Source organism: Temnothorax americanus, unplaced genomic scaffold, assembly GCF_048541705.1.
Source record: "Temnothorax americanus isolate GAGA-0224 unplaced genomic scaffold, ASM4854170v1 Scaffold24, whole genome shotgun sequence".
In the NCBI taxonomy this organism is placed as follows: Eukaryota; Metazoa; Arthropoda; class Insecta; order Hymenoptera; family Formicidae; genus Temnothorax; species Temnothorax americanus.
In genome coordinates, this window is record NW_027509381.1 from 2339533 (window position 1) to 2363285 (window position 23753).

The 23753-nt window shown below is 31.0% G+C and overlaps 3 protein-coding genes and 1 pseudogene across 4 annotated transcripts; all 4 read left to right on the forward strand.

The window, feature by feature from the left end:
- Positions 1-2279: 2279 nt before the first annotated feature.
- Positions 2280-7531, forward strand: LOC143898744 (odorant receptor 4-like). Its single transcript, XM_077408426.1, has 7 exons — positions 2280-2368; positions 3742-4011; positions 4178-4658; positions 5573-5672; positions 5858-5977; positions 6039-6194; positions 6808-7531. The coding sequence occupies exons 1-7, from the start codon at positions 2353-2355 to the stop codon at positions 6859-6861; spliced, it is 1197 nt and encodes a 398-aa protein (XP_077264552.1). The 5' UTR covers positions 2280-2352; the 3' UTR covers positions 6862-7531.
- Positions 7532-8805: 1274 nt separating this feature from the next.
- On the forward strand, positions 8806-14265 carry LOC143898747 (odorant receptor 4-like). Its single transcript, XM_077408430.1, has 7 exons — positions 8806-8934; positions 10257-10526; positions 10662-11142; positions 12300-12399; positions 12589-12708; positions 12770-12925; positions 13743-14265. The coding sequence occupies exons 1-7, from the start codon at positions 8919-8921 to the stop codon at positions 13794-13796; spliced, it is 1197 nt and encodes a 398-aa protein (XP_077264556.1). The 5' UTR covers positions 8806-8918; the 3' UTR covers positions 13797-14265.
- A 229-nt stretch (positions 14266-14494) lies between these two features.
- LOC143898748 (odorant receptor 4-like) lies at positions 14495-19432 on the forward strand. Of its 2 annotated transcripts, XM_077408431.1 has the most exons (7): positions 14495-14584; positions 15780-16049; positions 16241-16712; positions 17146-17245; positions 17420-17539; positions 17592-17747; positions 18109-19432. In XM_077408431.1, exons 1-7 carry the CDS (start codon positions 14569-14571, stop codon positions 18160-18162), a joined length of 1188 nt encoding a protein of 395 aa, XP_077264557.1. In that variant the 5' UTR covers positions 14495-14568; the 3' UTR covers positions 18163-19432. The 2 variants fall into 2 exon arrangements, with proteins under 2 accessions (XP_077264557.1, XP_077264558.1); XM_077408432.1 differs by lacking the exon at positions 17420-17539.
- A 2532-nt stretch (positions 19433-21964) lies between these two features.
- Positions 21965-22998, forward strand: LOC143898869 (odorant receptor 13a-like; annotated as a pseudogene).
- Positions 22999-23753: the final 755 nt, after the last annotated feature.

A 23753-nucleotide genomic window follows, 5' to 3' on the forward strand; every position in this document is an offset into this window, starting at 1 on the left:
ACTTGTGTCGACTTGTGTCGACTTGTGTCGCTTGCTGGAGAGCTCCCTAAGTAATTACAAGATTGGCGATTTAGTGTAATCAGAGAAAGTGATTCAAGCGATTTGTTTGCGCCGTAAACATAAATGATTATCGACGAAAGCAGAATATATCTGTTTACCTACAAAAAGTATGATATCAGAAAACGGCGCCAAGTATAAATAAATCTTTGGAAAAAAGCCGTTGTTTTTTTTGTTTGAAAAATTAGAATATATCAAAATTTTTAATGCAAAAATATTAAATGCAAAAAATCTTGGCGCTGCTACACCTGATAATATTCAAAAATAATTAAAAAAAAAAAAAAAAAAAAAAAAAAAAAAAAAAAAAAAAAAAAAAAAAAAAAAAAAAAAAAGGTGTACATATAGAATAGATATAATAATCAAATTTAATTTAATATTATCTATATACACACATTAATATATACATATATATGTATATTAATATAAAATATTAAATATATTATAAATAATATTAAAATAACATAAATTTAAGTTATTCAATGTGTCAACGTCAAGTTTTTTTACATTAAATATTTTTAAAAATTTGATTAAATTTTTTAAAAATATACGACAGTTTCTTTCCAAAGATTTGTTCCTACTTGATTCCATTTTCTAATGTTGTTCTTTTTGTGGTTAGACAGACGCATATACTTGGCCCCTTTTTTTAAAAAACTAAATTTTTATATATATCATGCCGTTTTTAAGTAACTATGTTAAATTGTTGTATATATGTATATGTGCATTAACTTGTGAAGTTATTACAAGTTGTGTTTAACTTCAAACAAACGCCTTTTATTAATTACAATGTAAGTTGTGTGAAAAATATAACTATTTCAAAGCTAATAAAACTATGCTTATTATTAACAACACAGTATAATTTATTTATCTTTCGTGCAACTTGTTGAATTTTACTAATTGTATTAATGAGTACTGTCAATCTATTGACCTAATATCAATAACAATACGTGATGTTTGGCTAGTTTTAAAATGCGAACACTCATATCTTTGTGGTAAAAAAGTTGTCATAAAAATTTGTCGGAATATTCTCAATAATTTTCTTAAACGCAACGCAACCGAGAAATTATGGCATCCAAAAATGGAAAAACCAACAGTATCTATAGACGACGACAATAAAGTTTCTTAAATATAAATTTGCCGATTCGGATTTTGCATCGCAATATCCCTGCTCATGGAACGTAGACGAAAAATTAAAACAGTTTTATTACATAATTCAAACTCAAGCTATCGATTAGTTCTCCGTAGTGATCCGTATCCATGTCTCAAATGATAAATGTGATTCGCGCTTAAAATGACAATGGTGCAGGAAAATTTGGCCTCTGCGATTTTAGGTTCGGCAATATGCAAATTACTCGGTACATAAGATATTTTCCAATTAATAGAAATTTGCAACTCGCGTGATTTGCAATTAAATTACATTTAAAATCTTCAACGTAATCTTTAGAAAAGTACTTCATTAATTTTCGTTTGCGATTTTGTAATTAAATGTTTTCATCAAATACGTTGGATCAATACCAAACCAAAACTGTATATACATTTGCAATCGAGATGATTTTATTTAATATGCACTCATATTTGTAATTTAGACAATTAAATGTAGAATTTAAAAAAGAAGATGTAATCCCGGCGGTAAGTGAGTTGCATCCTCTGCAATTTTCGAATGTTCTTAATTTCAACATCATATCCCGATATTTCTTAATCATCCTCTGGTGAATATTTCCGTCTGTCACTTTAGCTCGTATCATTTCTGATACCCGCATTCCGTCCGAAATTATGCGCCATGCGTGAAGTCTAATTTATCTCGATGCGTTGAGAAATCAGAAACGATAGAAACGTTACTAAATATTACTAATTTTAGAAAGAAAACGTCGCCAGCAGTTAAGCAAATATGTTTTATTTCTCCCTTTACCACGAATAAATGATATTTTTACGACATACAATGTCGTACGACGTGAAATGTTCAAGCATATTCATTCTTACTTCAGTGACATCTCTTTGTACGTTTTGAACCGCTGGAAATTAGGCAGTGGTCGATGTTAACGAACGAATATTCCTCGTCGGGCAAGCAATTTGCTTATAGCCCAAAAGCAAGCACTACATTCACGATATTTGATACAACGTATGATGACCACGTACCGCTCATGTTACTATTGATTCTTAGCCGAAAAGGTTTGCAGAAACACTCACAGATGGTAGCGGTTCAATCCTTCGTGTACTGAGCAAGCGCAAAATCAGACTGTTTGATATAATCACGAAGAACGACTCAGTTAAACGATAATTTTCGCTCCGTGAACTGCAATGAACGTCAACGAAGGTAGAATATATCTCGAAAAAATAGTAGAAAGTTCGCACCACGATATTCTACTAAAAATTATAAATAAGCGCGTCGTGTGAAACATAATGCAATACAATATAAAACTTACACTTTCAATCATTCGTGTGTTAATAAGAACTTTTCATTCCACGGCTTAAATTTTGTAAATTTTTCAAAAATTGGTTATAACTAAATTATTATCGGTAAAGTAACAAATTAATGAAATCCTTATATATTAGGTATTAAATGATTTATTTCGTATAAAATATCATTATTTATCTTGATAATAGTGATTAGTTTTCAATATTTTTCTATTTTCCAATTTTAAATAATCATATTGTTTTACATTACAATTTATTTTTTCTTTCTTTCCATTACAAAGATATTTCTTCTCTTAATTATATTCCGTTTGTTACTCGATGTGTTGTTTATGAAATAATTCTTTAATATAAAAAAGGGACGTTTAATATTATAAATAGATAATAATTTACATAACTAAAAATTTCTCATTTAATAAAGGGAATAATTCGCTTTTAACAATTTGTCGCAAAAATTCACATTTATTTTTTGCCTGGTGGTATACACCTGTCATAAAAGTTCGGAACTTCGTGTTCCACGAAAGTTTTGCGAAAACAGATACAAAACTTTCGATGTGCTTGCAAAAGCTCGTATTTTCGACGCGTATAGATTGTTTCAAAGTGAGTTTCGAGTGTCAGGGTTGAACATGGTGCATAAATTCACGGTTAATTCTGCTGATGTCTGCACGATTTATTTCTTACTTCTCTCTGTTATAGACAAAGAGTTTGTCGAAAATCTGACCTCTTAAAAATCAAAGTATGATTAAAATAGCAGTCTTTTTCGTCAGAACAGTAATACAAAATCTTACAAAAGAAGAATAAGAACCTTTTGAAAAGAATTATTATAAATGCTATCACTAAGAACACTTTAAATTTTTAATTTACCTTTAGTAAAATAATATCTAATAATCTCGGGTACAACTCACAACGAGTTCGCGTAAAGATACACAGAGCGGTCTCGCGCTGCGCGTGTACATTACCATGTCTCTTAATATGTTATTTTACGTCTATTATTTATCTCTATTTTATATTTCTCCTGAGCAATTCTAATTAGTTGTAATATTCTATAACAAATTGTAAGAAATAATACAAATAAAGTGAAATTTACTGACAATGAGAGTGCTACTTTGAGATAATACCATTATAGAACTACAAAACATTCGTGATGAAATATGAAGTGATTTACTACTAGCAAGACAGTAAAACAAATTGAAAAAAATAATGTGAAGGGATATTGTTTTTTGTAAATTAGCAATAAGCTAAAATATTCTTTATGAAATTCGATTTTATGATTAGATTTCAATTACGCCTTTGCGCTGAGTCGCCAATGTTTGCGGATATTCGGCGTATGGCCCGATCCATTCACGCCTTTGAGTGACTTCCACCGACCAAGCATAAGATTCATAATTGTTACGTGTATCCTGTGCCTTTACGTGATCGTGCCGCAATTGACGAATATGATTCTTGCCTGGGGTAATGTGGCACGGATGGTGAAATACGTCGCTTCCGCAAACTACGGCTGGATGGCACTATGCAAATTAGTCGGTACTTGGTATCACGGTAAAAGTAAGTTATTGCATCGATATTAGTATCGTGAGAGATAAATGTAAAAATTCGTTATTTAATTTTAACATCAAAATATTGTACAACATTTTATTTATATAAAAACGATATCGTCCATTCGTGCTATTCGTATACTGACACTACTGACGTATCATGTTTAATCCGAAAGCACTTCGAACGCTGATGACATCGGTCGTGACCGATTGGATGACTTCGAAAAACGACCGGGAACGAAATACAATGTTAAATATTGCGAGACATGGCAGAATCTTATCTTTTGGTTGTTACGTGTGCACCGTGGGCACGATCTCGTTTTACCTTTCTTTCAATCTGCGGAAGTTCTATCGAAATATGCACCAATCTCAACGGACCCTCGTGTATGGGTCCGCCTATCCTTACAACATTCACAGGAGTCCGAACTACGAAATTACTTATTTCACTCAACTTTCCGGCGGCATATACACGGCCCTCATCAACTCTACCGTCGACAGTTTCGTCTCGATACTCCTGCTGCACATATGCGCACAGTTGATAAATCTACGAACGGCACTCAACGATCTGGTCGACAAACTAGCCGAAGGATTTATATCCTCCTCGAGATTTAAGAAAGGATTAGCTGCGATCACTATCCGTCACGAACATCTCATCAGGTATGCCGACAAATTTCGAGCCAGGTTATTTAATAGTGCAAAAAATGTCTCTAAATATTTACAGCAATTTATTCATGGGATATAATTATTTATAAAAATTTAAAATAAAATTTTGTCTTTTTTATATGTATAAGAAGGGTATATACGGGTACGTTCAGCAGAACAAACCGCTCAGTAGCAATCGAACACGATTGGCTGTTACTTTTACTGTTACCCAACAGATCAGCGTAGCGTGTTGATAAGACGACACTCAACAGTTGTGTCTGCTGAACGCGGCCTACAATGTAACATATATATATATATATATATATATATATATATATATATATAAACAAAAAGAAGTATTTGATTAAGATATTTCTTTATGATATGATTCTCTAAAGACCTTACTTTAAAACTTTAAGACTATATCAGACTCAAATGTGGACAATAAGAAAGTGAGATACTCGTTTACTTCAAAAATCTAAATTAAATCTTAAGATTTGTACAAAACAAGGTCGAAATTAACGAATTTTTGTTGTGGGTATAATTATGTTTTATTAAAAAATAAAAATACATGTTTTGTAAAGTGATCTTTTGAGAATATCTTCCGAATATTTCAATAAAATTTTTACTTTTTATTTCACATAAGAGGGAGCGGAAGTGTTTCTGGTACCGCAAACGCCATTTTTACAAACACCGTTCGGGAAAATAGCTGCCAGGACCTCAGATTTTGGTATTTTTATTAAAATTCTTTGAAGATATTCTAAAAAGACTATTCTACAAGACATGTATTTTCATTGTTTAAATATAATTTTACCCACGATAAAAATTTGTTAATTTCGACCTAGTTTTAGGCCTGTTAAAAATATGTAACCCCTTAAAATAATTAGTCGACAATATAAGTATATGAAATGTGTGTATGAATTTTTAAGGAACGCAAAGACAGTAGACGACTGTTATACCGTAGTGTTATTTATACACATGTTTGCCGCTACTTTTCAACTGTGTTTTGTAAGCTTTCAAGTTTTCACGGTAAGTGACATTTATTTGGTTTTCTGTATAATTTAAGCAACAGAAATTAATATATGTTAAATGTTTTAATTTTTTAGTTTAGTAGTGATGTTTTCTTGATAAAAAATTAAGATAAAGATAAAAATTTTACGGTTGATTGTTATTAACAATTGTTGAACTTAGAAACAGAAAAGTATTATTTTCAGATAATATCAAATCATTTGGATGTACCTCCTGCCAAAGTGGGTTTTCTCTCGTTTTACGTTATTATGGTATTGATACATTTGTATATTTATTGTTACTCAGCTGAAAGACTTTTAACAGAGGTAAAGTAGTTATGTATATCAAACGCGATTTTTCTGTGCAAAATAGAAATCTAATTTTCAGAGCACCAGTATGGCATATGGCGTGTATAAATCCAAGTGGTACGATATATTATCGAAAGACGCGAAGAACCTAATGTTTATGGTATATCGATCTACAATTCCGCTTAGATTGACGGCTGGAAAATTTGGAGTTTTTTCATTAGCAATGTTTGGAACAGTAAGATATCTAAGAGAAAAAAAAACATTTTATTTCCGCGCAATAAAAATCTTATCTTTGGCTTACAGAGAGAGACAAAACACGATGATAAACACTTAATTTTTAATAAGATTTTTATTGTTTGCGTTCTAAAGTAATTTATACTTTATTATAAAAATTAAAAATGTTCCTATTCGATCACACTAATTAAAAGAAAGTACTTTTACAACTTTTAAAATAAAACCGAAACACGGTTGCATTTCGCGTCAAGTTCACTTGCAGCACAACGGTGTGATGGAAAAATGACTTCGAAGTTCATGTAAAACAATATAAAAAGCATTTCTAAAGTGAATTTCAAAGTCTCCAGATACAGCCGCGATAGATAATTAAAAACAGTGCTACTGTGAGGGAAAAACAAGTTGAAGATATGACAAGACTCAAACACGCTTTAAAACAGGAGAAAATGTCCAAGAATTGATCCATAAGATTTGCTTTGTCATTCTCTGTAAGCTGAATATTGTGCTTTTTAAATATATTATATCTATATAAACTAAGGGTATATCAGAATAGTATCATTTTTATTAAACCAATGAGACAAAAATCGGAAATTATATTTTATTTTTATTCTACACAGACAGTGAAAACGTCAATGGGATACCTATCTGCATTGCTGACAATGATGGATTAAAGAGTATAATGCTGGAATGATACTAAATTAATTGCGATACTTGATTACTACTTATGTTGCGTATACTGTGTTAATAGGATTACATATATTACCTGTAATGTAATTTTTGCTGGATAAATATGTTTTTGTGGAACAAACATATTATTTATTTATCATTTTTCGGCGTCACACAACTTAATTTCTTAATTAAGAAAATGATGCTATAAAGGAACTATGCCTAATATCGTACCCCATTTTTAAAAACCAAAATTTTGATTAAAAACTTCTACAAGAATGTAACTAAAACGCATCATTTTATTCTAGGATTATCATAATATGATCTCTGTAGCATGAATGTGTTCAAAGTTTATTTTAACTATTTTTTCTGAAAGAAAAAAAAGTAGCATTTTTCGACATCGAAAAAAAGTGTTTCTAATATCGCACCCTTACACCCTTATTTTTGTTAAAAATACAATTATGACACGCAATGTATGTTGGAAATAGAAACAATTTAAAATAAAACATAAAAAAATGTTGGTAAAAAAATACCCTCTTTTAACGACTAAGAAAGTCCATGGGGTTTCACGGACTATAGGGTGAAGTGATATGTGGTCAGCATCCTGTCTGGCCGATTTCCTCTCGGAAAAAGATCTTGTTACTCATTGGAGGCTGAGGGAGCTTCAGAGGTATTCTACAGGCAAACCAATTAGGAAAAATGGGTGGTATAATATAAACATTCGAGGGCGGAATTAGGAATACCGCAAGAAAGAAACATAACCGATTGAAGCTTCAAAATAATAGTTAGTCACGAATATCTCTAATTTAGGAATAAAATTAGATACAATATCACATGTTTTCAGCAGAAATTCGTTCTTAGTCTGTATCTTTTTTGTATACAACGAAGTGTGAACTGCCACGCTACTTTTTACATCACATTTCCAACTAAAATAAAACAAAAGATCATTCAAAGCAGAGTTGTTCAACAGCTTCCACTGCTCACTGACAGAATGCAACACGTAACAGTTCCCCTACACATAAATTGTAAAACTATTTTAAAGCTAATAAAACTATGCTTATTATTAACAACACAATATCATTTATTTATCTTTCATACAACTTGTGTTGACTTTTACTAATTGTATTAATGAATACCTACTGTTAATCTATTGACCTAGTATCGCGTGATTGTAATTAATTACATTTAAAATCTTCAACGTAATCGTGTCAGAAAAGTACTTCATTGATTTGGGTTTGAGATGATTTTGTAATTAAATGTTTTCATCAAGTACGTTGAGTCAATAGCGAGCCAAAACCGTGCACATTTGCAATCGAGACGATTTTATTTAATACGCACTCATATTTGTAATTTAGACAATCAAGTTTAGACTTTAAGAAAAAAGATGTAACCTTGCGGTAAGTGAGTTGCATCCTCTGTACTTTCCGAATGTTTCCAATTTCATCATCATATCCCGATATTTCTTAATCATCCTCTGGTGAATATTTCTGTCTGTCACTTTAGCTCGTCTCATTTCTGATACCCGCATTCCGTCCGAAATTATGCGCCATGCGTGAAGTCTAATTTATCTCGATGCGTTGAGAAATCAGAAACGATAGAAACGTTACTAAATATTACTAATTTTAGAAAGAAAACGTCGCCAGCCGTTAAGCAAATATGTTTTATTTCTCCCTTTACCACGAATAAATGATATTTTTACGACACACCATGTCGTACGACGTAAAATGTTCAAGCCTATTCATTCTTACTTCAGTGACATCTCTTTGTACGTTTTGAACCGCTGGAAATTAGGCAGTGGTCGATGTTAACGAATATTCCTCGTCGGGCAAGCAATTTGCTTATAGCCCAAAAGCAAGCACTACATTCTCGATATTTGATACAACGTATGATGACCACGTACCGCTCATGTTACTATTGATTCTTAGCCAAAAAGGTTTGCAGAAACACTCACAGATGGTAGCGGTTCAATCCTTCGTGTACTGAGCAAGCGCAAAATCAGACTGTTTGATATAATCACGAAGAACGACTCAGTTAAACGATAATTTTCGCTCCGTGAACTGCAATGAACGTCAACGAAGGTAGAATATATCTCGAAAAAGTAGCAGAAAGTTCGCACCACGATATTCTACTAAAAATTATAAATAAGCGCGTCGTGTGAAACATGATACAATATAATATAAAACTTATACTTTCAATCATTCGTGTGTTAATAAGAACTTTTAATTCCGCGGCATAATTCTGTAAATTTTTCAAAAATTGATTATAACTAAATTATTATCAGTAAAGTAATACATTAATGAAATCCTTATATTAGGTATTAAATGATTTATTTCGTATATAAAATATCATTATTTATATTGATGATAGTGATTAGTTTTCAATATTTTTCTAATTTCCAATTTTAACTAATCATATTGTTTTATATTACAATTTATATTTTCTTTCTTACCATTACAAAGATATTTCTTCTCTTAATTATATTCTGTTTGTTACTCGATGTGTTGTTTATGAATTAATTCTTTAATATATAAGGGACGTTCAATATTATAAATAGATAATTTACATAAATAAAAATTTCTCATTAAATAAAGGGAATAATTCGCTTTTAACACTTTGTCGCAAAAATTCACATTTATTTTTTGCCTGGTGCGTATACATCTGTCATAAAAGTTCGGAACTTCGTGTTCCACGAAAGTTTTGCGAAAAAAGATACAAAACTTTCGATACGCTTGCAGAAGCTCGTATTTTCGACGCGTATAGATTGTTTCAAAGTGAGTTTCGAGTGCCAGGGTTGAACACGGTGCATAAATTGAACGGTTAATTCTGCTGATGTGTGCACGATTTATTTCTTACTTCTCTATGTTATAGACAAAGAGTTTGTCGAAAATCTTAACTCTTAAAATACAAAATTTTACAAAAGAAGAAGAACCTTTTAAAGAGAGTTATTATAAATGCTATCACTAAGAACACTTTTAACTTTTAGTTTAGTTTTATAGTAAAATAATATCTAATAATCTCGGGTATAACTCACAACGAGTTCGCGTAAAGATACACGGGGCGGTCTCGCGCTGCGCGTGTACACTACCGTGTCTCTTGATATGTTATTTTACTTTTATTATTCATCTCTTTTTTATATTTCTCCTGAGCATTTCTAATTAGTTGTAATATTGACAAATACATGACAAATATTGTAAGAAATAATATAAATAAAGTAAAATTTACTATAAGTGCTACTTAGAGATACCTTTATATAACTACAAAACATTCGTGAAATATGAAGTGATTACTTCTAGCAAAAGACAGTAAAACAAATTGAAAAAATAACGTTTAAAAAAATAATGTTTTTTCTGAATTAGCATTAAACTGAAATATTCTTTATGAAATCCGATTTTATGATTAGATTTCAATTACGCCTTTGCGCTGAGTCGCCAATGTTTGCGAATATTCGGCGTATGGCCCGATCCATTCACGCCTTCGAGTGACTTCCACCGACCAAGCATAAGATTCATAATTGTTACGTGTATCCTGTGCCTTTACGTGATCGTGCCGCAATTGACGAATATGATTCTTGCATGGGGTAATGTGGCACGGATGGTGGAATACGTCGCTTCCGCAAATTACAGCTTGATGGCACTATGCAAATTAGTCAATACTTGGTATCACGGTGAATGTAAGTTATTGCATCGATATATTGTTATCGTGAGAGATATAACTGTGAAAACTCGTTATTTAATTTTAACATCAATATTGTACAACAGTTTTATTTATATAAAAACGATCTGACGTATCATGTTTAATCCGAAAGCACTTCGAACGCTGATGACATCGGTCGTGACCGATTGGATGACTTCGAAGAACGACCGGGAACGAAATACAATGCTAAATATTGCAAGACGTGGCAGAATCTTATCTCTTAGTTGTTACGTGGTCACCGTGTGCACGCTCTCGTTTTATCTTTTTTTCAATCTGCGGAAGTTCTATCGAAATATGCACCAATCTCAACGGACCCTCGTGTATGGGTCCACCTATCCTTACAACATTCACAGGAGTCCGAACTACGAAATTACTTTTTTTACTCAACTTTCCGGCGGCATATACACGGGCCTCATCAACTCTGTCGTCGACAGTTTCGTCTCGATACTCCTGCTACACATATGCGCACAGTTGATAAATCTACGAACGGCACTCAACGATCTGGTCGACAAACTAGCCGAAGGATTTATATCTTCCTCGAGATTTAAGAAAGGATTAGCTGCGATCACTATCCGTCACGAACATCTTATCAGGTATGCCGACAAATTTCGAGCCAGATTATTTAATAGTGCAAAATGTCTCTAAATATTTACAGCAATTCATTCATGGGATATAATTATTGATTATTTATAAAATTTTAAAATAAAATTTTATATCTTTTTTATATGTATAAGAAGGGTATATACGCCGGGTACGTTTAGCAGAACTAACCACTCAGTAGCAATCAAACGTGATTGGCTCTTACTTTTAGACCTAACAGATTAGCGTAGCGTGTTGATAAGACGATACTCAACAGTTGTGTCTGCTGAACGCGGCCTACGATGTAACATAAACAAAAAAAATTTTTGATTAAAATATTTGTTTATAATATGATTCTCTAAATAGTTTACTTTAAAACTTTAAAGACTATCAGACTTAAATGTAAACAATGAGAAAGAGTCAGATATATACTAGTTTACTTTAAAAATCCTAAATTAAATCTTATGATTTGTACAAAACAAGGTCAAAATTAACGAATTTGTGTTGTGGGTATAATTATGTTTTATTAAAAAATAAAAATACATGTTTTGTAAAGTAATCTTTTGAGAATATTTTCCGAAAATTTCAATAAAAAGTATCAAGAATTTAGGTCTGGGTAGCTATTTTTCCGCGAAACAGTGTTTTAAAAATCGGTATCAGAAATTTTTCGAAGACTATAGAAAACCGATTTATATGAAATTTTTTACAGCTACTCTCAATACAATAATCTAGTGCTTGTCATAAAATTTTTTCGATTTATTGCGAGTTTTAGTTTTTTTTATAAATAAGAAAAAACCGATTTTGTTATATTTTTCGCTATGAATCGCTGCCATTTTTCAAAAAATTAATATTTACAAAATCGGCTATGACTAGCACTATATAGTTTCATTTATTTAGTTTAACGGTAAATTTTTATTTTTTATTTCACATAAGAGGGAGCGGAGGTGTTTCTGGTACCGTAAACGTCATTTTTACAAACACCGCCGTTCGAGAAAATAGCCAGTACCTCAATTTTTGGTATTTTTAATGAAATTCTTGGGAGATATTCTATAGAAAGACTACTCTACACAAGACATGTATTTTAATTTTTTTAATATAATTTTACCCACGATAAAAATTTGTTAGTTTTGACCTAGTTTTAGGCCTGTTAAAGGTATGTAAAATTTTTAAGGAACGCAAAGACAGTAGACGACTGTTATAGCGTAGTGTTATTTATACACATGTTTGCCGCTACTTTCCAACTGTGTTTTCAAAGCTTTCAAGTTTTCACGGTAAGTGACATTTACTTGGTTTTCTGTATAATTTAAGCAACACAGAAATTAATATATGTTAAGTGTTTTAATTTTTTAGTTTAGTAGTGATGCTTTTTTGATAAAGAATTGAGATATAGATAAGAATTTTACGGTACGGTTGATTGTTATAAATTGTTGAACTTAGAAACAGAAACGTATTATTTTCAGATAATATCAAATCATTTGAATGTACCTCCTGCCAAAGTGGGTTTTCTCTCGTTTTACGTCATTGGTGTATTGATACATTTGTATATTTATTGTTACTCAGCTGAAAGACTTTTAACGGAGGTAAAGTAGTTATGTATATCAAACGCGATTTTTCTGTGCAAAACAGAAATCTAATTTTCAGAGCACCAGTATGGCATATGGCGTGTATAAATGCAAGTGGTACGATATATCATCGAAAGACGCGAAGAATTTAATGTTTATGGCATATCGATCTACAATTCCGCTTAGATTGACGGCTGGAAAATTTGGAGTTTTTTCATTAGAAATGTTTGGAACAGTAAGATATCTAAGAGAAAAAAAACATTTTATTTCCACGCAATAAAAAATCTTATCTTTGGCTTACAGAGAAAGACAAAACACGATGATAAACACTTTTAATTTTTAATAAGATTTTTATTGTTTGCGTTATAAAGTAATTTTTATTTTATTATAAAAGTTAAAAATGTTCTCTTTCGATCACACTAATTGAAAGAAAGTACTTTTACAACTTTTAAAATAAAACCGAAACACGGTTGCATCTCGCGTCAAGTTCACTTGCAGCACAACGGTGTGATGGAAAAATGACTTTGAAGTTCATGTGAAACAAGCATTTCTAAAGTGGATTTCAAAGTCTCCAGATACAGCCGCGATAGATCCTCTTCTAAAAAGGGTATGTCATCGATTCTCAAATCTATCGAAATATTGTTGTCGCTTTTCCGCGATGCCGATTGGTTCTCTTGTTGCACTTACTTCATGAGCGGCTGTCATGACATATTTTGACAGTTGTGTGGTTAATAGTGTAATAGTAACAGAGTGAAATATTAAAGTCAAATAGCGCGCGCGTAGCGCGCGCCTGTGATGTCTTAGTAATTTAAAACAGAGCTACTTAAAACTGTGAGAGAAAAAAGTTGAAGATATGAGAAGACTCGAAGACGCTTTAAAACAGGAGAAAATTTCCAAGAATTGGTCAATAAAATTTGTTTTGTCATTCTCTGTATGCTGAATATTGTGCTTTTTAAATATATTATATATGTATAAGAATAGTATCATTTTTATTATAACCTATGATAAAAATTGAAAGTTATATTTTATTTGTATTCTTTATTTATATATAGATGGTGAAAACGTCAATGGGATATCTATCTGTATTGCTGACAATGATGAATTAGAGAGAGTATAATGCTGAAACAATTATAAATTTTCTATGTGCTGCGTTAACCCTCAGTTACCTCACCAGAGTCTGAGAGTTGTTAAAACGTGCAGGGTTTTTAAAACATTTATAAAACCCTTGTATCTTTTTTTAGTCAGTACTACGTCAATATGAAAAAAAGCAAATTTTTTTGCTTCTTCAGAAAAACAAGTTTTCTTTCTTTTTAAATAACATTTACATTTTTTAATTTGGAATAATCTAACTTACACAGTCTTGTAGATCTTTAAGTCTTAAAAGATGTATCGATTAAAAAAAAAAAAAACGTCAAATTGATGCATTTGTCTTAAAGATGCAAGCTGAAGAAGACGACAGGGGTCTCTCAGACCCTGGTGAGGTAATAACGGGTAGCGAAAACGTAAGATAACTGAGGGTTAATAAGACTATATATGTTATTTATAATATAATTTTTGCTAGATAAATATATAGGTTTTGTGCAACAAAACGAATTACTTATTTAACATTTCTGCGTCAAAAAACTTAATTTCTTAAAATTAAGAAGATAATACTATATATATTTAAAAAAAGCAATATTTATAACGTTTAAAATATTTGATTCAGTGACATGATAATTTCATGTTACTATCGATTGCTCTATACAAGAGTTTGTGCAAGTATTCACAGATGGTAGCGGTTGAATCCTTTGTACACTGAGCAAGCGCAAAATCACGGCGGTTTAGTATAATCGCGGAGAGCGAGTCAGTCAAACGATAATTTTTGCGCTGTGAACATCAATGACTATCAACGAAGGTAGAATATATATCGAAAGAAAATAATAATAAAAAATCCCTGCACTGCGATATGCTGTTAAAAATATACGCACGTAGAAACATAATGATCAATAATTGTGTCTAGTTTTCAATATTTTCCTAATTTTATTTTAGTCTTGCTGCTTTACCATACGTGTCATTTTATTTTTATTTTATTAACATAAAAAAAATATTTTTTTAAACAACTATATTCTGTTTGTCATTTAACATGTTACTCATTTAACATATTTATTGGCATATTTAGTGAGGAAATGAGCACAACAAATATATAATAAAACTAACAATTGTTTATTAAATAAAAGAAAAAGTATAATTAATAAATGTTTTACGTGCTTCAATAAATCGTTGCAAAAATTTGCAAGAAACAATTCTATTTTTTTGCAGTCTATAGAAGTTTAGAACTTTGATAGTCTACGAGAGTTTGCGGGAATAGGAATAAAACTTTGGATACTGGCAAAAAACATTTCGTTTTCGACGATAGGTTTTACGGTGTTCTTGAGTGGCAAAGTTGAACGTGGTGCATGAAATATACGGTTGGTTGTGCACAAATCGTTCTCTGTTTCAAGTGAAAGAGTTACGTTGGAGGGAAATTTTCTAGAGTTTTAACAACTCGGAAACCAAAGAATAATTACAGCAGCAACTTTCCGTGGCAATAATAATACAAAATTTTGCACAAAGAGATCTTGTATAAATAGAAATTTGAAGATTAAATAACGTAACCGTGCATATAAAATTAGTACGATATTAAAGAAACGTTATCACAAAAAATATTTTTAGTTTTGTCTTGATAAAATCACACATATTATTTACTTCATCTACTTCACTTTATCCACTATTTATTCCTTTAATTTATTAATTGCTATATGCACAAGCCCAAAGAAGTGTTAGCTATACTCTATAATAATCTATAACAAATTATATAAGAAATTATATAAATGAAGTAAATTCTTCTATGAGTGCTATATAAAACAGTAAAAAATTAAATAGCTTTTATATATATATATATATATATATATATATATATATATATATATATACATTCACTAATAAAGTAGATGATTACTTCATAGCAAAAAAACGAGAAAAAAGTGTTAAAAAATAATGTCAAAAGATTAATGTTTATTCTAAATTATACAGTGATATATATTTATCAAAAAAATTTAATTTTATTATAGATTTGAATTACATGTTTACCCTGACTCGCCAATGGCTATGGATATTTGGCATATGGCCCGATCCCGATATCTCTTTGAGTGATTTTCGTCGGCCGAGCATAAGATTCATTATCGTTACGTGTACTGTAAGCCTGTACGTATCCGCGCCTCAAATGATGAATGTGATCCGTGCTTGGGGTGACGTGACTCGAATGGTGGAAACTTTTGCTGCCGCGAATTACAGTTTGTTAGCAGTGTGCAAATTGCTCGTTACCTGGTATCACGGTAAAAGTAAGTTTACTTTTCGCGACAACGTAAATGTCGGATAAATTGATTTCTGCTGTCCATGATATGAAATATCAGATATATAGCCTCCTTAATTAAGCACAAAATACCCAGATTGTTCGATAATCTTTATGTAAAGAAATTTGCTTGTTTTGGTAATTTATGTTCGAACTGATATATTGTGTTCAACCTGGAAGCACTTCGACTGCTGATGGGATCGATCATGGCCGATTGGGTGACTTCGACGAGCAACTGGGAACGAAATACTATGTTGAAGATTGCGAGACGCGGCAGAAACTTATCTCTTAGATGTTGCGTATCCGCAACGGGCTTGATTATATTTTCGCTTTCTCTTTATCTGATGAAATTCTTTAAAAATATACACCAGCCTCATCGGAGCCTCGCCTATCGGGTGGAAAACATCCAAAAGAGTCCGACTTACGAAATCACATATATGATTCAAATGTTCGGCGGCGCATATACGGTCCTTGCTAACTACTCCATCGACAGCTTTGTCTCGATACTCGTGCTGCACGTGTGCGCACAGCTGATAAACCTGCGGACGATACTTAACAATCTAGTCAACAAATTAGCTAACAAATCTATATCTTCCTCGAGATTTAGGAAAGGTTTAGCAGCGATCGTTGTACGACATGAGCATCTCATCAGGTACGTCGGAAAATTTCTGATGCATTACTCGATATTCTTGATAAAGTAAAGTTATAAACATTCTTCAGATAGTAGATTATTTTTAAAATAAATTTTAAAAACGTTCTACCCTCTTATATCACAAGAAAAAACATATAATATATATAATGTAATTATATAAAAATATTTGTTAATTTATGTATATCTATATTTTTTTTCTTTTAAAATATATCGTGTTTTTTTAAGCGGCGGAAAGAAATTTGGGATTATCAAACCTAAATACCAACATGATAAAAAGTGTGAAATTAAAACAAATTCTTATAAGTTCAAGATAGAAAATTTAAATTGAAAGTCTTTTTTAATATTTGTACATTATGAGATTCAAATAACAAGTCATTAACATTTAATGTTATAACTATAACTATAATAAGTAAATAATGTACGAATTTTCAAGGAACGCAAAGATGATCGACGGTTGCTACAGCACAGTCTTATTTGTAAACGTGTTACTCGCTACTTTTCAGATGTGTTCTATAACTTTTCAGATTTTCACGGTACGTGAGATTTATACATGTTCCTTCCCGTGTATTTTATAAAGCGGTAGAATTTAATAAATATTAATTAAATCATTATACTTTTTTATTATATAACAACGTATAATATATTGCGTTAGATTTGCACAGCGTATTACTTTGTCACATGCAACAATTGAAACATATTATTTCCAGATAATAACAGATAATTTGAAAATGCCTATTGTCAGAATAATTTTTCTCTCGTTTTATATCACCTGTATGTTGACGCACTTGTATACATATTGCTACGCAGCTGAAAGACTTATAACGGAGGTAAAATAAATTATATACATTAATGCAACCTATGCAAAAAAATAATTTTCAGAGCACCAATATGGCGTACGGCGTGTACGAATGCAAATGGTACGATCTATCAGCGAAAGATGCAAGAGATTTAATGATCATTGTACATCGATCTATGATTCCTCTTAGATTGACGGCGGGGAAATTTGGAACCTTTTCGTTAGAGATGTTCGGAACAGTAAGATATACCTATAAAAAAAGATATATTGCTTTGTCTATCTATATAGTGACTATTGTGTGAGTCTATGCTTGTATGGATAGTTGTATAAAAATATGCATACAAACATTTTGTAATTATTAAACTAAATATTATTTTTTATTTTATGTATATAATAGAAAATAAAAAATAAAAATAAAGAACAATATTCAATTTAATAATTACAAAATGTTCGTGTGTACATTTCAATACAAATACTTCTATTATAGACATTTTCTGTTGTATATACCTATATATTTTTTTTGTATATTGTTTGTATATTGTATATCATTCATCATAATTATAAAACTGTATTTTATCTATATCTTATACTCTTGTTTAGACTCTTAAAACGTCAATGGGGTACTTATCTGCATTGCTAACAATGAGAGATTAGAGAAAATGATGCTGTGGAGAGATGATCAAATAGATCATGAACAGACAGACTTCTTATGACTGACTACGATATCGATTTTTGAATAATGGAATAAACAGATTTATATGCACTGTCTGTAACACCACTTTCAAATTAAAAAAAATATTATACACATTCTTGCGCACGTTGAACAGTTTATGACCATTAGAACTTACATCAACAACTTATACGAAATATAAGTCAAGTAGTGTATTAAATATTAATTAATAACTATTAATAACTATATATTGTTTGCTATTTAACACGTTATTCATTAATTGTTTTTTTAATAAAGTATGTTTAGTATTACAATTATATAATATTTACATAAATATCCGTTATTTATTAAATAATTTGTTTTTAATAATTTGTCTTAAAAATCCATAAAAATTATAATTTTTACAAGAAATTTATGTATTTTTTTACACATGGTTTTATTGAAGTATTTAAAACTTAGATACAGATTTAATAATAATTCTGATGGGTCATCTAAATTCTAAATAATCATATTGGACGCTGAAGCTAGTTGCTAGTATGTGAACACTTTTTGCAGCACATCATCATATTTGGTGTTCTATATAATTATTTTGATGGTCTAACAATTATTTTCAAATCTGCATCTGGCCTAATTTTCATGTGTAACAAACCGTTTATTTCAACAAAATCGTCCTTTCCGTGTATATTTATATTAAATATGCTCGATTTTCCTTTCGCATTTGATGGCGTAAGTTCTGATTTAATAAATGCAAAAAAGTAATTATATAAGTAATTAAATAAATTCAAATGTTAAAATAATAAAATTATAATATAATCGAATAGTCGAAAAATGCATGTTTTTTTCAAAAAAATGCGAAGACAGTTTTAGCGCAGTAATTGCGTATATGTCAACCGCTATCTTTCAGCTGTATTTTCAAGTTTTGACGGTGTGAGATGATTTGTTTCGTTTTTCGTATAACTTATGCAACAGAAAAAAATTCAATATATATTAAATATTTTAATTTTTTAAGAATATTTTAATTTTTTAGTAACATTGTCTTTTCGCGTTAATACATACGTTAATATATATTTTTATTTTTAATCCATATAGGCGGTGAAAACATCAATGGGATACCTATCTGCATTGTCTGAATAACAGTTTAGAGAAAATAATGCTGGAATAATCTATTATAAATTAATTGTGCGTACTTGAGATTATACTATTTATTTTCTACTTTAACTCTTTGTTAACAGATTCTACCTGTTTGTTTATATATATATAATTTTTGCTGAACAAATACATGTTTTTGTGCAACAAAATAAATTATTTACGACTTTTTGGCAACGTCATAACTTAACTTTTTAATCAAACAGATAATATAAAAAAAACCATTTATGTAACACGTGCATGGAAAGTGGCCCATTACGCACGCTACGCGTGCGTGATAGACTATTTTCCACGCACTTGCAACATAAAATAGGGTATGCAAGCCGTGCGTGACTCCGCACCCGTGAATTTTCATCTTACAGCACTTGTTGCACAAATAACTATTATAACATTCAACTATTATCTATCAGTAATGTACATGCTACTCGTGTTACTACCGATTACTATACACAAAAGGGTTTATGAAGATACTCACAGATAACGGTTAAATCCTTTGTACGCACTGAGCAAGCGCAAACTCACAATGGTTTGGTACAATCGTGAAGAACGATTCAGTTAAACGATACTTTTCGCGCCGTGAACATCAATGAATGTCAATAAAGGTAGAATATATCTTGAAAGAGAAATAGCAAAAATGTTTGCATTGTGATATTCTTTAAAAATATAATCTCATTGTACCAAATAGTTGTGCTGTAATATAGTACAGCATATAAAAATCAAGTTTTCAATCATAGTGTTAAAAATTTACGTGAAAAGGTTTACGTGAAATATTTGATGTGTCGAGAATGCATGTTAGAGAGATAACATTTAGATAATATATTTATGAGATAATATTTATTAAAATAGTTAAGACAATGGTACTTTCACAAAACATAATGTGCTTTCGTGTTGTATCGTGTATGAAATAGTAAATCATTAAATACGCACTATATTACAAAAGGCAACAATTTCTTTTCACTTTTTTATGTAAATTTATTAATGTGAAATTCTTCAGTGGAAACTGGAAGGTAAAAATATTCTCGACAGATTCATGATCGATTTTCTGATGTACGAAAAGAAAATCTGTGCAAAATTTTGAAATTTTTAGAGCACCAAAATAGCGTACGGAGTGTTTGAATGCAAATGGTACGATATACCGCCAAAAGACGCAAAGAACTTAATGTTCATTATACATCGATCTACGGTACCACTTAAGTTGACAGCTGGAAAATTCGGAATCTTTTCGTTACAGATGTTCGGAATGGTAAGATATATTTAGGAGAAAAAAATATGTCACTTTGTCTATACGCGACTAATGTCTGTGTTAGCGTTTGTATAAAAAAAATCCCTTTTTGGAATAATTAAATAGGATTAAATTATTTTTTATTTTTCTATTTTATAATATATAGTACATTTTTATTACGTATGTTTGTGACATCCATCATGATTACATAAAACTGTATTTTGTCTGTATTTTGTACTGTTCAGGCTCTGAAAACATCAATGGGATACTTATCTGTGTTGCTAACAATGAGAGACTAGAGAAAATGATACTAAAAGGATGATAACGAATTAATTTTATATAATTAACTACGAATAAACAGTTTATATGCACTGCCTGTAACATCCAATTTTCGAATTGGAAAAATATACATTTTTGCGCAGCATATCAAACTATCATTCAACTATTAGTTTAATTATTTACTTGCCTCCGTACAGCAATTAATCATAAGGACTTGAAATTCTCAAATTATATGTTTAGAGGATAAAAATTGTCAATTTTATTGTTATTGCAATAATACGTGCTTCTGTGAAACAATTAAGTAATCGTTCTTGCTTATCAAACATAACTAACAGTTCATAATAACTAGAACTTACATATTTTGTCAACAAGTTACAATAGATTTCTGACATAAATCGACTTGGAAATGTCGCCATCAGGTGTTCGATATACGAAGTAACAACTTTCTCTGGCTTGACTAGAGTCTTTTGTACGAAAGATAGATAATTTTTTGCGTCAGAGGATACGCGATCCTAAGAGAAGAGATGGGAAAAAGTCGACCGCAAAAATGTTTCAGTCGTTGTATCATCGACATGCGTTAAATATCGACGGATGATTGAGATACGCAGAGATAGCGACGTTCATGCGTTCGAGTGAATTACTAGATAACAAAATCGTCATCCCCAGAGATACTCATATCTAAGTCTATAATGCTAGAGAAGAAAGTGTAAAGTTGTTTAGAAAGAATTATCACGTAATTTGCGAAATATGGTGCAACTTGAGTTTAAAATAATTAAGAAACATATATGTGTTCTATTTTGTAATTATAAACTTCAGAAGCAAAAGTATTTTACAAAATCGCATCGATACTTTCCCCATGTAATTTCAGTACAATGACAATTTATCGACAAATATCGATTAATGATCGAATTAATTGCTTCCTTCGTTGATTTTTGATGCAAAATTCAATGTGCATAGACTTGAACGCGGTTGGATGGAATTGATTCAATTTGAACCTCGTCGATACCTAGCCCGATTCACTACAAAATCCTAAAGAGAGAACTCTCCCAGGGTCGTTTTACGACAGTTTCTTCATGCTAGGTTTTATGTATATACCACAATCGGTGAATCTGATATTTATTTGAGATAACGTAAATATAATGACCGAAAATCTGGCGACTGCCAATATTCCGATCGCAAATGCTTTCATGAAAGCATTCACCATCCGGCTTCAAAGAAAAGATATAGAACGTAAAGAATGATAGAAACAGCGAAAAATAACTTCTTGATCAATCGCATTATCTCTTATACAAAGTGAACATTTTAAAGCCTCGATTTTTACGACTATTATGCATTTAGAATTACGTGTAACTTTTATTTTTATGAAACAGCGACATCATGGCAGTACAATCATTTTTCTTCTTATTTATATCCTTAATTATCTTTTATAGTCGTTTCGTAAACAAAAATTTCATTCTAATAAACGTGTTCTAATCGCCAAATTGTTAGTGTAATATCTATATAGTGATAAAATAATTGATTCTGCTTGAATAAATTTCCATTCAAAAATCCAAAATACAATATTTGCTCGAAGCTTTGAAGGCATTGGTTAACTTCTTTTACCAGGATTTGTATATGCCAAAAACGTCTCACGAAATGAACGATTATCCTGAAGAGCGCCAAACTTGTGAGAAAGAGATAGGAGACCATTTGGTGCACAATACTGACGCAGACTATGGTGACCAGTTACATCATTTTAAGGATCTCGATGATCCTCAGGTTTCCACGTAGTGATCGAGCTGGTCCTATACCTTATACGCGGGCCTATTTTCCCTACGACGCAACCCGTAGCACGATTTTTTACTTGATTTGTGTGTGCCAGATTCTATCAACTTTTAGCGCAACGGTTAGGTTTCTTACACCGATAGCGACAGTTTCACTTCCACGCTAATACTCTACGCCTGCGGCCAATTCCAAAACTTATGCGTGGGAGGCTCAAGAATCTCGCTAACGATTCGAGCGGAGTAAAAACGTCCGAGGAGTTCAAGAGTAAACTGAAGCGAATCGTAAAGAGACATGAACATTTGAACTGGTTTGTATAACTGCTTGTGGAAACAAGTGTTTTTATTAAGCCACTTTTATCCATTTCGCTAAAGAACACAAAATTGCCTCGTGTAAACAAGTTCACTCTTAAAGACAGTTGCGTCACACACACACACTGCGGTAGATATAATTATTAAATATTAAAATAAATTTCAAATTCAATTATTTCAAATCATTAATCAATTTTTCAAATCTTTTTAAAAGCATAATCTGTTGTGTTTTTTATTAATCAGTAAATTAAGAAAAAATATATTTATGGTATTGTAGAAAATTATAACCGCACATCAAAATTATTATACGAATCTAGATGTATATCACTGTATTAAATATTAATACCATTTAAGAGTACTGAGATAGAATTCTCTGCGTACGAGTAGAACAGGTTTAATGGTGTCATGGAAAGGAAGCGAGAAAATCTCTATTTATCATATACAGATCGACAACGCTTTTGTTTGCTTAACTGCTGGAAAATTCAGCACATTTTTTTTTACAGATGTTCAGTAAGGTAAGAATAATAATAAAGCGTAAATTATTTAATATCCGACCTATAAAACATGTCGCGATCGATCGCAATTATACATATATATACATATATATATATATATATATATATATATATATGTGTGTGTGTGTGTGTGCTGAACTTTGTTCTGTCAAATGTTTATTTTATTCTGGATTGTAAAAACTCTTCACTTGGTTATTTCTCATTCTTAGTATTACTCACTATAACCGATCAAAAAGAATAACTAATAATAACTAAAATGTTATGATTATAATAAATTATACAGCTGTTATCGTTAAGTAATACAATACCAATTTGCGGCACTGAGAATACAGTGTTTAACT

What these genes read in the sequence shown, in the direction of transcription:
- LOC143898748 (XM_077408431.1), top strand. An exon ending in TACCTGGTATCACGGTAAAA is followed by an intron (nt 16,050 to 16,240) that starts GTAAGTTTACTT and finishes TCAACCTGGAAG; the next exon opens with CACTTCGACTGCTGATGGGA. An exon ending in CGTTAGAGATGTTCGGAACA is followed by an intron (nt 17,748 to 18,108) that starts GTAAGATATACC and finishes ACTCTTGTTTAG; the next exon opens with ACTCTTAAAACGTCAATGGG.
- LOC143898744 (XM_077408426.1), top strand. An exon ending in CTGAAAGACTTTTAACAGAG is followed by an intron (nt 5,978 to 6,038) that starts GTAAAGTAGTTA and finishes TCTAATTTTCAG; the next exon opens with AGCACCAGTATGGCATATGG. An exon ending in CATTAGCAATGTTTGGAACA is followed by an intron (nt 6,195 to 6,807) that starts GTAAGATATCTA and finishes TATTCTACACAG; the next exon opens with ACAGTGAAAACGTCAATGGG.
- LOC143898747 (XM_077408430.1), top strand. An exon ending in AAAGCTTTCAAGTTTTCACG is followed by an intron (nt 12,400 to 12,588) that starts GTAAGTGACATT and finishes TATTATTTTCAG; the next exon opens with ATAATATCAAATCATTTGAA. An exon ending in CATTAGAAATGTTTGGAACA is followed by an intron (nt 12,926 to 13,742) that starts GTAAGATATCTA and finishes ATTTATATATAG; the next exon opens with ATGGTGAAAACGTCAATGGG.